This window comes from Carassius auratus, chromosome 2, assembly GCF_003368295.1.
Source record: "Carassius auratus strain Wakin chromosome 2, ASM336829v1, whole genome shotgun sequence".
NCBI lineage: Eukaryota > Metazoa > Chordata > Actinopteri > Cypriniformes > Cyprinidae > Carassius > Carassius auratus.
Window position 1 is genome coordinate 7,910,077 of NC_039244.1, and position 13,826 is coordinate 7,923,902.

Genomic DNA, 13,826 nt, shown 5'->3' on the forward strand with positions numbered 1-13,826 from the left:
CAAATTTCCTTCCTGATAGAAAAACTACTATTGCCATCAAGAGACCCAGAGCGTTTTTTTAATGAGACCTTACTAGAGCGATAAAATCGTGCAGGTCCTTGCAGATGGCAATCTATTGTATTATCTCCTTGGCTGTGGAACCAGTCCAGAAGCAGCCCAGCTTTATCGATGCATGTGACCAGCTAACAGAGTAGCATACCACAAACTCATCTTTAATCAGTTTTGTGGAAACAGAGGGAACATTGTTTTCTGTGAAGCAGTAAATTACTAGCGGAGACTTATATTCAGTGCTATAAGCAATCTGATAAAGGTGAGACACACAAGAAGAGATTAAGGCTTGAAAGTAGGCGATAACTATCTGATATTTATTTACAAAAGTTGAGTGTTGAATGAAGCCAATGAATGAAACTAATGCCAAATAATGGCGAAGAACTAATTTAGCCTCATTATGAAAACAAAGCAACGTGGATGCCAAGATAATAACAATGGCATTTCAGGTGGTAGTGAGTAAGTAGTATAAAATGTCCTAAAGGCAGAAAAAAAGGGAACAGAGAACCCAGCTAATGTGAACAAGGCTGCAGTAAATGTGGTTGAGACATGCATAGGCTTCATGTCCTCATTGCTGGGTCAGAGCAAAGAGGGACATAACACGCATTACAATCTGACATGAGGAGTGGGTTGGGGGGGGTCACTGTGGGAGGATAAAAAGGAAAGTGGAGGACGGGAGGGGTACATGCCAACCTCCTGCCAGCTCCAATTACCAGGGAGAATAGAGCATGGCATGCAGGGTGATGGGTCTAATCAGAACCCCGCCGAAGTGACAAGTCTCTGTTCTCAGACCCCACTGTGAAACAGCCCGAGTGCTCTCCACGTCCACGTCAGCCAGAGTTATTCTCACCCTGCACAAACACGTCACCGCAGAAGAGTCTGCTCAAATAGTGATGAAGCACTGTGAGGCACTCACACCGAGAACAAGGCATTCTCTAAAGACGGATCACTCATGCTTAGATCCAATCTCATGTGTCTGCTTCCATGTCCACACCACATGCTAATTATGTTTAAAGGAATAGTTCACCCTAAAATAAAATATTTTCATTCACTCCAACATTGATCCAAACCTGTATGACTGACTTTCTTCTGAAGAACACAGAATGAAGAAGAAAAAGGATGCAAAAGCACCATAAATGTGTCAAAAGCTTTGTAGTACATATGATCTGATCTGAGAGTGATATGCCACATCTTTTGAAATCAGCAACAGAGTGAAATTTAGTGAGTTTCAGTTAAGAATCAACTCAAGATCTGATCTGAAGAACAATGTTTAAGAAAAGAAGACTAATCTCATTACACAAGTCGTACGGACAACATTTGCTTGTTACAAAAATCTAATGTATGGTACATAAGACTTGAAATTTAGCATTCTTTCACATACTTCCCGAAGCATCGATTTTCAACTAACCTTTATCACATGACGAAAACCAGATGTATAATGTTCATTCTCTTCTCAGCATTATTTAAACAAGCTAATAGTGGAAGTGTTTGAGGGCAGATCAGACCCTGTTCGTATTTTGCAGGCAGGCGGGAATTATGCAAATGTGTTAGCCAGTATACTGTATTCCGCTAACTGGTAAAATATTCAAAACTATGATTACTGGTTTAGGTGATTCTGAGTCGATTCTCTCTTTTGAGAAACAATATCTTTATTTATCATGCACTTTTTTTATTAAAAACTTTGCAGATTGTTTTCATTTAAGGATAGCTATTTTATAAATTGCAAATTAGATATTTTTCACAAAAAAAAAAAAAAAAAAAAAAAAAACGTATGACATGGTCTTTAATTGAAAGTCCATATAACCAAAAATTGATTGATGCTTTAAAACGTTCATAAAGAGCCTTTAATGTGACTGAATCCAAGTCTTCAGAAGAGAAACAGTCACACTATATGAAGGACAGATTTACATTTTAGGGTTTCATTCACATATAAACACTGAACTATGAACATATACAGAGCACACCAGATATGGTAAATAAAACTCAATTGCACTTGTTCGACAAGCAAATATAGTCAAGCTGCCATTTACCATGTTACACAAAGCTAAGGTAGACTTCATAAGGTTTGAAATATGACCACTATTGCTTTTTGGTCTTTTTCAAAGCATCAACTTTCTTCAAAATTCTTAATTTTGTGTTCAACACAAGAAAGAATTTCATACAGGTAAGACATTTTAATTTTTACAGTGAACTATTTTTTTTTAAGCATGTGAAGGTCTCAACTGTTATATAAGAACAAAGTTCCACAAATACACTTGGACAACAAATCCTTTGCACGGAATCTGTCTACTCTGGTAATGCAACTTCTGAACTTTTTTTTTTTTTTTTAAATAATGTAGTATTGACAGTTCTTGAGAAACAAATGTTCTTGTAATTTCCATAAAGTGTGTATGAGAGTGATGGATGACAGCAATTAAGGGTGACATCTCTTTTGATGGACGGAGCAGAATTGTTTCTGTAATGATATATGACAACAGAACACAATCCATTTTACTACATATCTTAATTTTCAGAGATCATTTCAAGTCCAGGTTTGTTCTCCCTTAGAAAAAAGCGTCTTTTTACATTAATCAACCAAAACTGCTTCACTGGCACATCACTGAATACTTAAATACAACAAATTAGACATACCGTATTTTTCGGACTATAAGTCGCACCTAAGTATAAGTCGCATCAGTCCAAAAATATGCCATGACAAGGAAAAAAACATATATAAGTCGCACTGGACTGTAAGTCGCATTTATTTAGAACCAAGAACCAAGAGTTCACATTACCATCTCCAGCCGCGAGAGGGCGCTCTATGTTTTCAGTGTAGACTACAGGAGCACTGAGCAGCATAGAGCGTCATCTCGCGGCTGTAGACGGTAATGTGAACTCTTGGTTCATTTCTCTTGGTTCATGTCAAATAAATTTTGATAAATAAGTCGCACCTGACTATAAATCGCAGGAAACAGCCAAACTATGAAAAAAAGTGTGATTTATAGTCCGGAAAATACATGTGTTGTCTAGGGATGCGTCGGTCCAATATTAAAATCGGGTATCGATTCCGATACTGCCATTTTTCTCGGATCGGGTATAGGTCAGAGAGGACACATCCAATTTTTTTTTTTTTTTTAATTGTGCAAATTATTCTGTGTTACTTCTGAAGCCACCATATAGCTTAATACAGTGGTTCTGCAGGCTCTGCACATTTTGTAAGTTTTCCTTTCAGCCTTTAAACCCTGGTCGCGTTTGGTTATGACAGTCAGCTCATTAAAGCTCTCTCTAAGATCGTTCAGTTTTTCCCCCATTATTAAACTTGATTTGTAAATACATGTCTATGAATTTCCAAAAACACTTTAACTTCTTGCCAAAGTTAAATGTTGTTTTGTTACTCACTACCGGGTGTCTTAGAGAACAAAACACTGCCGTAGAAAAGACAAAAAATTGTTTTTAATGTGCACAGTAACTGATATTTAAAACTGTTAAAAGAAAGGCTCAATAACTGTTGCACATATAATACACTACGCATCAATGTCTCTTCTCTTCTCTTTGTTCTTTGCACTTTGCACTTTACACTGGATGCGCACACTGAAAACGCTTCGTGCTGCACTGTATATGTTTTGTCCTATCGTATCTATCATATGTTTTTGCCTTATTAACAAAAAATGCTATACATTTAAAAGAAATGCATTTAAAAAATATATAGTATATACTTTTATATAAATACATTCATGAATATTTTTAAAGAATGGATTTTATAATAATACAAATAGCAATGTGGAACATTTTACAATATACACAAAATAGTTTTTTTTCACTGAATGTTTGGATTTCTAAAATTATTGTGCAGTGATTTTTTTCTAGAATACCTTTTGCTGTCGAATTATTCCACTAGCCTAGTTCATGATAATTTTATTGTCATAGATTATGAATATGCATAGGCCTATATTTTTCCATATTTATTGTTTATTTTTCTTTATATTGAAGTAGTCTGTATCTAGTAGACTGTGAAATAATGATAATCAGTTCCACACAAAGAGATATATAAATTCTACATTTATTTAAATTGGGGGAAAAAAAAGAAAAACTTAACTGGTATCGGATCGGTATCTGTATCAGCCAATATTGAACCCTAGGTATCAGAAACGATATCGGAGGCAAAAAAGGCGGATCAGAAATTAGATCATACTCTCAATATAGCCCCAATAATTACAAATAACACATTTCTACAGAATGAAAGAGATTACAAGTGAAAGATGGCAGGCCTAGCCTCTGAACAAAACAGCATTCATTCATTCAAGATGACATCAGTATTAGGTGATATCAAACAGCAGAACGCCGCTTTGCCTGCAGGCTGATGTACGAGATAACTTTTACATGCTATTATATTTGCATTTTTGGAGCCAAGACAGAGTGCTTTTAAAATGAAGCCAGATAGACAACACATTTAGTCATTTAGAAGTTGCATTACATAATTATCACATGAATAAAGCGAATGAGCACTCATTGGGATGAGCATACAGAAGAGCTCCTGCAAAAAATATATTTACACATATACACATTCAAAGTTAGGGGTCAGTAAGATTAATTAATTAATATATTAATTATATATTAATATTAATCATTTTATTTAGCATGATGTATTAAATTGGTCAAAGTGACAGAGAAGACATTTATAATGTTACAAAATATTATTTTTTTTAAATAAATGCTGATCTTTCCATTCATCAAGAATCATGATAAAAATTATCACATCAAAAGAAAAAAAAAGAAAGAAAAAAGAGAAGCACAATGTTTTTAAACACTGATTTAATTATATGAAATATTTATTAGCACCACATTATCATATTAGAATGATTTTTGTAGGATTATGTGGCATTGAAAATTGGAATAAATGCTGCTGACTATTCAGCTTTGCCATAACAGAAATACAATAGAATTTATAGATTTTATATATTAGCAAAAATTATATATATATATATATATATATATATATATATATATATATATATATATATATATATATATATATATATATAAATATATATATATATATATATATATATATTTAAATATATACATGCATGTGTGTGTATTTATATATACTTAATATACATAAACGATGTAAACTTTTATTTTGGATGCAAATTAAATCCAACAGCACTAATATTTATTTTCTTTTTTGATAAATGCAGCCTTGGTGAATATTCTTTCCAAAATTTGAAAAATATTACCAACCCCCAACTTTTGAATGGTCGTGTAAATATATTAGATTTTTAAAAGATCTGTGTAAAATAATATCAACTTAAATATCTATATATTAATTTATATAATGTATATAATTAAAGTTAATGAGAATACTGTACTTGCAAGAGCTCATTCCATTGCATATTTACACTGACTACCTTATGATGTACTTATAAAGCTGTCTAGATTGACAGGCGCTTGTTTTTGGAACAGAGTTTCAGTATACAGTGATCATGTAGTCTGAATGGGTTTCGCTGAGGTAAGAGCTCCTGGTTCACTTGAACTGTGAGCACTGAATTCATAAGGACCAAACTGCAGGTGGAAAACAGACCCAGAATAATCAATAGTTGCCCAAAACATCCTCAACCTTAAAAAGTTATATATGGCCGTGCAGATCTGCAACCTCACAGACACACATAGTAAATAACAAAGCAGCATGTGTAAAGGTGAACCGCACCCTAGGAGTGGGGGAGTCCCGTCTGCAATATTTCAGCGGCACACTGTTTGTCTGTGTCGGTGGTGAGGAAAGAGGTGTAATGCGTGCCATGACCTTTGAAATAATACACTTTTCCTAGCTGGACAGAATTTTCAGGCTGACTTCCCTCCAAAAGTCACTTAATCAATGTTGAGTAGGTGTGACGTTGGTCCCTCTCTCCCTGCTTTATTCACATGGGTCTGTTTTTTCTGTCTTGTCCTCTTTCCTATGTGTCCTCCAGTTTATTGTGTCTCGGTGTGATCAACAGGTCTGCCAAAGGCACATAGCTGTTATTTATGCTACAGCACTGATTTGTACATAACACGTGTGACCCATTACCACAACCGAAGGATGCTATGGTCACTCCACTCAAGCGCATGTGGAAATCACATGATCTGCTGTCTGTTTTTAAACATATGTTATGCAGACTAGCAGACATATATAATATATATATATATATATATATATATATATATATATATATATATATATATATATATATGGCTGATTACAATTTGTACGCTTAAGGTATATTGGTGGCTAAATTGTTATTGGCAGATATTGCCATGTTTTATTTTTTATTATTATTACTAATATTTTTGTGTTACTATTTTTAAATATTATTGATATCGTTGATATCATGGCGGGTCTTATAAAGATCATCATCAAAAAAAAAAAGTACTGTAAAAAATATTGTAAATGAGTAATATACAAAATAATATATATATTCATTATATTTAGATTAAATGAATATAACATCAAATAAAATACAAATTATATCTTATGAATACTAAAAATAAACAGAATATTAATAAAGGAATTTTATTAGGAATTTTTATAAAATATACATTTAATTCAACATTCCGTGCCGTTTGCATTTTTAAACTTTTGAACAGTAGTATGTGGTGTGAAAAAAATATATAATTTATATAATATTTTAATGTTTTTGAAAAAGGAGTGGACAATAAAGTATCTTATGCTCACCAAAGCTGCATATATTTGATCAAAGCTACAGTTAAAAAAAGAGGAATATTAATACGAAATATAATTCAAATTTAAAATAACTTTCATTTTTAATATATTTTAAAATGTTATTCAAGTGAACATTCAAACACTTGTTTAGTTGAATTATTTCTGAAAGAGTTCACTTTAATATGCATGAATAGTGTAAGATGGCAGTAGATGTAAATGAAGTCCCCTCGGCTCAATGTCTGTGACAGCCTTTACTTATTCTTTCAGTCTGCTCGACAGAACAACGCAGATCAAACACATGAACCTCTCTATTAACACATCTTCTCTTCAGGCTGTGCACTGGGCTAATCAAACTAAACATGAAATAGACTGTATAGCTGCCACTGCCACCACATTTTGTCAAACCAACAACCTCACGACCTGAAACACCACAGATAACCACAAAACTTGAATGTGCTACATTCACAGCTTTGGAACGTCCTGTGCCGTTTGCATATTCGTTTGCTTTTCCACACCAGTTGCATCTTAAAAGAGTTTTGAATACATTTTGCTTAAGTAAAGATTTTGATATTTTTGGTTAATTTGCAAATACTCTCAGACACCACTAAAAGTAAATATATTATTGTCATTAAAAATATTTTCAAGGTCTTGAAGTTTAAAAATAAACTATTTCTATTCTAATACATTTTAAAATATAATTTATTCCTGCGATTGCTAACTAAGCTGAATTAATTCCAACAAGTTCATTTGTTATTTTACAATACAAATCACTATGTTACTGATTGCATGCTGGGCATACATTTGTGGAAGGATGGCATTTAGTGAATTTACCTTGTCCACTATACAGCATAGTCTCATATTCCATTACCTGATCACAGAACATCACATATTTTTACCCTCAATTTTACCTTTCCAAGTTCAGCAGGCTACATTATTAAATTTATTTAGCTTTTGAAAGTGAAAGCCTATGACCATTTCACCCTGAAGCTACACTGACCAGGCTGTCGGACATATGACGACTCAAAGTGTGAACTGCTCCAATTACGCGGCCTAGTGAGCATAGCCGTCAGAGCCACAGGGATGTTATTCAGAATTACCAGAGCAACTTCAGTCAGGGAATAGCCACTACAACACTACTCTGAGGTCATTTCCTCCAAACCAAACTGGACCAGAGAGAGCTTACTATATTGGCAAAGGTTGTAAACGTATCTGCTGTAGTGAATCGCTAGTAACGCCAATGAGATCTGGCAGCTACAAACATGTTCTATCAGGATTAATTACTGATGTTAGTCAAAACTGCCTTTAATTTGGATTGCCACAGGTTGAAGCCACAACTCGAACTAGTTTTTATTTAAAAACCAGTAATTGAAGCTAAATCGCAAAGCCCTCGAAAATGAGGCAGGGATGCCGATACAGACTCCAGGTGAGTGATTCCACCCAGCCATATTGCACAAGTCCTTGGAAGAGGCCGCCCTCGACAGACGCAGTTTGTAACTGTCAAACGCTCATGATCTACAGCGCTGGGCTTCAAGCCAGCAGATGGTGGGAGAAATTAAACTCATGACATGGACCGTTGACTGGAGCCGGGGAAGCAGTTGGAGACCACACCTGTAAAGCAGAGGGGGTCTGCGTGCGTTGCGTGAGAGCGCTTCCCTGGAATGTGCATAAGCAAATGATGCCCTTTCAGGAAAACCAAAAGTTTTCATTCAGGAAAATGACCTGAACTGTCGTCCAGGTTCTAATTCAAAAGGTTATTGTAATGAAACACACAGTTGATGACAAATGGTGTCAGTAACATGGTGGGCGATACTGATCCAAATTAGTCTTTGCCTGTACTTGACTAGATGGGGGAAAAAAATACCAGAAAATCATCATGGCCTATTAGGGCTGTCACTTTTCGTTCGAAAATCGATTGCACAATCAATTGCACAATCGAACCAACCAAAAAAAAGTTTCAAAAATGAAAATACGGAATTGATTTTAACCAAATATGTACACTATTAATTTTAAAAGAATTAAACAATGTAGATGTAAAAAAAAAAAAAAAAAAAAAAACTCACAAACAAGCAGAAAAAGAAAATAAAGAATTCCGATACTGCGCAAAACCTTGCGCAGCTGGCAATGAAGTAACTGAGTGTCCCTGGGACATCAGTGTGGTCTGAGCGCGTCTTCTCAACAGCTGGACATACAGTGCATAAAAAACACTCTGCTCTGGACCCCGATAATGTTGATCGACTTGTTTTCCTGTCCAATAAATTTGTTATGGCCCTAGCCTTTTTGCGCATTTCATTATGCCTGCCTAGACTAAGTGTTGGTTATGTTCAATAAAAAACACACAAATAGGGGTGTACCGATCACGGTCGACCAATCACGATCAGCCGATCGTTAATGCGCATCTCGTCAGTAAAGTTCTCTAATCTGCGGTAAATTCCATCAGGTGTGTGATTTCACATAGAGCAGCTGTTACTACACAGAGCCGTTGTTAACTAGCTGCTCAAATCCAAGTTCATTATCAGCGTTTATTTGCGCAGCTAGTCGGGTAACAACAGCTCTGTGTAGTAACAGCTGCTCTATGTGAAATCACACACCTGATGGAATTTACCGCTGATTAGAGAACCGGCTTTACTGAGAAGATGTGCATTAATGATCGGCTGATTGTGATAAGTGCAGCCCTACACACAAGGCTTGTTCTCAACTTCAAGTACTTTAAATTTTCATTTTTGAACAGTTGTTTGAAATGGACTGAATCATTTATTTAAAATATTGGAGATTTTTGAATTGCCTAAATCATAAATGCAGCCGGGTTGAAGCTTGCCGTGATGTTTTTTGTTTATGTTATAGCAGAAGTCCCCTCTGCATATATTATTTTTCGAGAGTGTTGCACTCCTTATGCTGTTTGTTATTCTTCACGAAACTTCATGCCAATAAATATGAAATATTGCTGACTTGTGCGTTTCCAGTGCTCTCTTTATGTTCATCCGTTATTTGGCATTGAAAAAGGAAGCGTCTTCTTTTTTTTTTTTTTGACATGGAAAATCTATTTTACAATCGATTCAATGATCACAAATGATTTTTTCACAAAACTGACAGCCGTATGGCCTATTAAAATTCTAGAATCTGCAATGTTCCACCGACGCAAAGAAAACATGGCCTCCTGAAACTTTTAAAAGTGTGATTCATTGTTTTTTGTGATTACTTTGTGACACAAATACTCTATTTTTTATTTATTTATTTTTTTAACACTTTTTACCCACATATGTGCAACACGTGACATGTTCGGCAAATTGATCTAGTAGATAAAAACAAAAACACAGAACTAAAAATAAGATATATAGATATAGAGATAAAGACAGCAAAGCTGTTGTATGCAATAAATATAAACGGGTAACAACCGGTTGTTGTTGTTTTTTTCTTCCCAAGAATTGTAAAACATAATCTCATCTGATAAGAACTGAACTGTTCTAGAGTCTGAAATCTGAAACAAAACAAGCTTCTGCTTGTGAATGCAATCTGAATCGTTTTCCATAATTGTTCATTCTTTCTTCCTTAAAACTCAAAAAAAGAATGGTTAATGGAACCTGAATCAGGACTACAGATATTAAATTCCTTACAATTCCCATCCCAACTCTTTACTAAATTGCTAATTCAATAATAATTCGCTGATAGTGAGTAATGTTTAGCAAATACATTGTCAGGTTTGAGCTACTTTGAAAGACAAGTGCTCCAGGGGTTTTGGAAGCATACCCATAGAGCTTTTGAAGATGATATCTAATGAGGGAACCACATCCTCAATGTACAGAAATATTCTTCTGATCCATCACTTAAAAGCATTCCTGTGGGTTTAGAGGATGTTGGGAGTTCTTTCTAATTCCTCTCTATGTAACATGTGAAAGCATTTACATAATCATGTCAATAATATGAGACAAGACTATAAAATGCATAGGCAAAAAACCTGAGGGACTCTCTTTTTTTACAATCTGGAGGAATGGTAGGAAAAGTTCTGAGGCAAATGCACCCAGAATTATACTTTTTGATTGTGATTTAGCGGATGGAATGAAAATCATTAAACTGAACCATGCGAAAGGTACATGTAACAAACTGCTTTGCATTCAGTCTTCGCTGCAGTCCTTGAGTGTCAGTAATGTCAAATCTCTCCGCTAAAGAGAAATGAGCAGCACAAATTGGGGTGCAGCTAGACGAAGTCATTATGAATTCACACAGAGGCCCGTGTTGGCATCCGCACAATGTGATTACAACAGAGGCATGGCAAATTTTTATTCAACAGGCAACAGCTGTGAGCAACTAACACCCACAACCTTGGTACAAGCGCAGTCTGGAAGTTGAAACCTGCTGGTATTCCTCACGTCGTGTACTGTGTGGCGACATGTGAACCCTGAAGCTGTGTTAGGATGCATCTGTGGCCCTTTAAGGAAAAGGACTTGTTCACGCTTTTAAAGCAACCATACAAATCATAATCACAACAGAAATGCTCTCATAATGGCCTTCTGTTTAAATTGGGTTCAATTATGTTAAGTTCTCATTAATTGTTTAGCAATATGATTCAAGTAGCTTATTAAAAAGGCAGACGCAGTGACTCATATGTTCCTAAGCTGTGTGTGACCAGCTAAACTCAGATGGGAGTGATTCCTGTTACTGAAACAAGTTCTAGCACACTAACACAAGTCTGTAAACCAGGCCATTCAACATTTAACTCTTTTAAGTACATAATGACTTGCTGTTTGAGAGACACAGTCATTTTTCTTCCTTTCACCTTGCAACATTCAACCAAACCAAAAATAAAAACTTGTTTAACTTCCTTTTACACGGCTCTCTGAAATGCTATTCTAATTGGTCAATCATGTGATAACTGCTTTCCAACATGACTGTGCTCACTTCTCTCATATCGCTTTACATATTGTTCTCTCATTTTAATGTTAAATAGTCAGTCTAATTGTGTTTATGTTGCCATAATGACTGGCTGGCTGACTGTATAATGTGAAATACACCTTGGTACTACATGATTATCATATTCATACCATCTCTGTTCCAAGAAAATGGCCAAAGAAACACAGTACCTATTGGATTTAAAGCAGTGTAAGCACCACAGTTCTGCCCGGGTTGAACAGTGACAAAAATCAATGTGTTATACATTTCAGCGAAATATAATTAAGATGCGCTTAAGATGAGGTGATTGCATTTCTGGCAGAGATTCCCAAGACCCTCTAAATGTGCCGCAGAGGACATCCTTTAGTAAGTCATTAGAGAACATCAATATCATTCAGCTTCTCCTTTGTGCTGGTCTCTCAGCATTGCTGTAGGACACAAATGATGCATTGCTTCCTATGAACAATGAGCTATAAATAGAGTTTATTCTGTCCTGCAGGATCCTGTGGGCGTCCAGCTTATCCACTTCACTGTGGAAAGCAGCTAAAAGAGCCACACTGCCTGTCTTCAATATGGCACCTCTCTCTTCCTCTTTCTTTCTGAACAGGGCCAGAGGACTCAACATTCATCAGATGATTTCTGATGAATTCAAAGCTTCTAATTTCAACAAAATGGCATTTGTCAGCTCGTACACGGAGGTGAAAAATAAGATTAAAAGGATTACACTGTGGGCACATGTGTAATACCAAACACGTGGTGCTGGGATGGGCCAGCCGTTACTAGAAGGAATTCTGTGGGATATTTTAAGATTTTTATTTTAATAGTGGCTGAATTTTCGACATTTGTCACATGCTCATGTTCCAGTCTCATGCTTCAGTATTATATCTCAACACATGTATATATCGACGAGTTATATGCAATCCAGGTGCAACGGAAATATGGGTCAGGGGGTTATTCTTAAAACGAGGGTTCACAACCTAATATGCTACTATTGACACTAAATAGCAAAAGGTAAAGCAAATGTAAAATCAATCGACAACCACTTTGACTAATAATAAATCTTTATAAACATTTTTAGAAAAAGTCACACTGGTAGCGTGTTAATGTTTTATTTGGTTATCTTTGCAAATGTATTCATTTTACAATCCACTAGGCATTCCAATAAAAGAGTTCTTCTAAAAATATATGAAAAATAATAATGTAAAAACATAATTCCATTTTTATATTTAATTATTTTATCACTTATTATGGCTAGATGATATAAATAATAAACTGGTAGGTAGTGTTCAAATTCAGCTAGGCTCATTTCCCACTCCCACCCCATTTTCTCCTGTCATTCTTCACTATCCTGTCCAATTAAAGGCAAACGCTCAAGCGAAAAAGCCATAATTTATGAAATGGCAACAGGGGCGTCTTACCTTCCAGCACAGTAAGTTTGGCACTGGTGTTGATTTCTCCCACACTGTTGATGGCTGTGCACTCGTAGATGGCCTCGTCCCTGTGAGTACGTAGCGGCTGTATGCGGAGAACTGAGCCCGAGCCACCATCAAATTCAATCACCTGGGAAAGAAAGACACACTGTCAAATATTTTTCCCTCCTCTCGTCGTTAATTTACGATAAACCTTCAGACGGATCGTATATCATATAAAGAGCGGTGGGTCTTTAATCACCTCCCTCTGAACTTTCAGCCAAGTACTAACTGTCTTGAGTTATTCTCTTGGAACTTGCACGTCTATCCGAAAGGCGGATATTGTGACAACTGTTGATGGGATGGGCTCATTTTATTGTGCATATACAAAAAACTAAATAAAATGTAGCCCTGCTTGTGGTGCTGAATACCTAAAATCAGCAAGGTGTGTATGGGGCTTGAACAGGATACTTAAAGAATACTTCAGAGATGATGCATTTAGTGCTGTGTTCTCCTCCCACACTGAGATCTACATCACCTCATTTCAGTAAAGGCAACATGGTTGAAAAAATTATATATATATATATATATATATATATATATATATATATATATATATATATATATATATATATATATAATTTTTTCAACCATGTTGCCTTTACTGAAATGAGGTGATGTAGATCTCAGTTGTATATATATATATATATATATATATATATATATATATATATATATATATATATATATATATATATATATATATATATATATATATATATAATATTTGACATAAAGCAGCTCCAAAA

General features: G+C 35.3%; 1 protein-coding gene across 23 annotated transcripts in view; it reads right to left on the reverse strand.

Moving 5' to 3' along the window:
* Positions 1-13,826, reverse strand: part of LOC113114728 (receptor-type tyrosine-protein phosphatase F-like) — a 215,764-nt gene that overhangs the window by 84,063 nt on the left and 117,875 nt on the right. For all 23 annotated transcript variants that reach the window (XM_026281725.1, XM_026281699.1, XM_026281721.1 and 20 more), the window contains exon 4: positions 13,027-13,168. In XM_026281725.1, the coding sequence (XP_026137510.1) occupies positions 13,027-13,168 (142 nt within the window). The remainder of the gene's footprint in view (positions 1-13,026; positions 13,169-13,826) is intronic.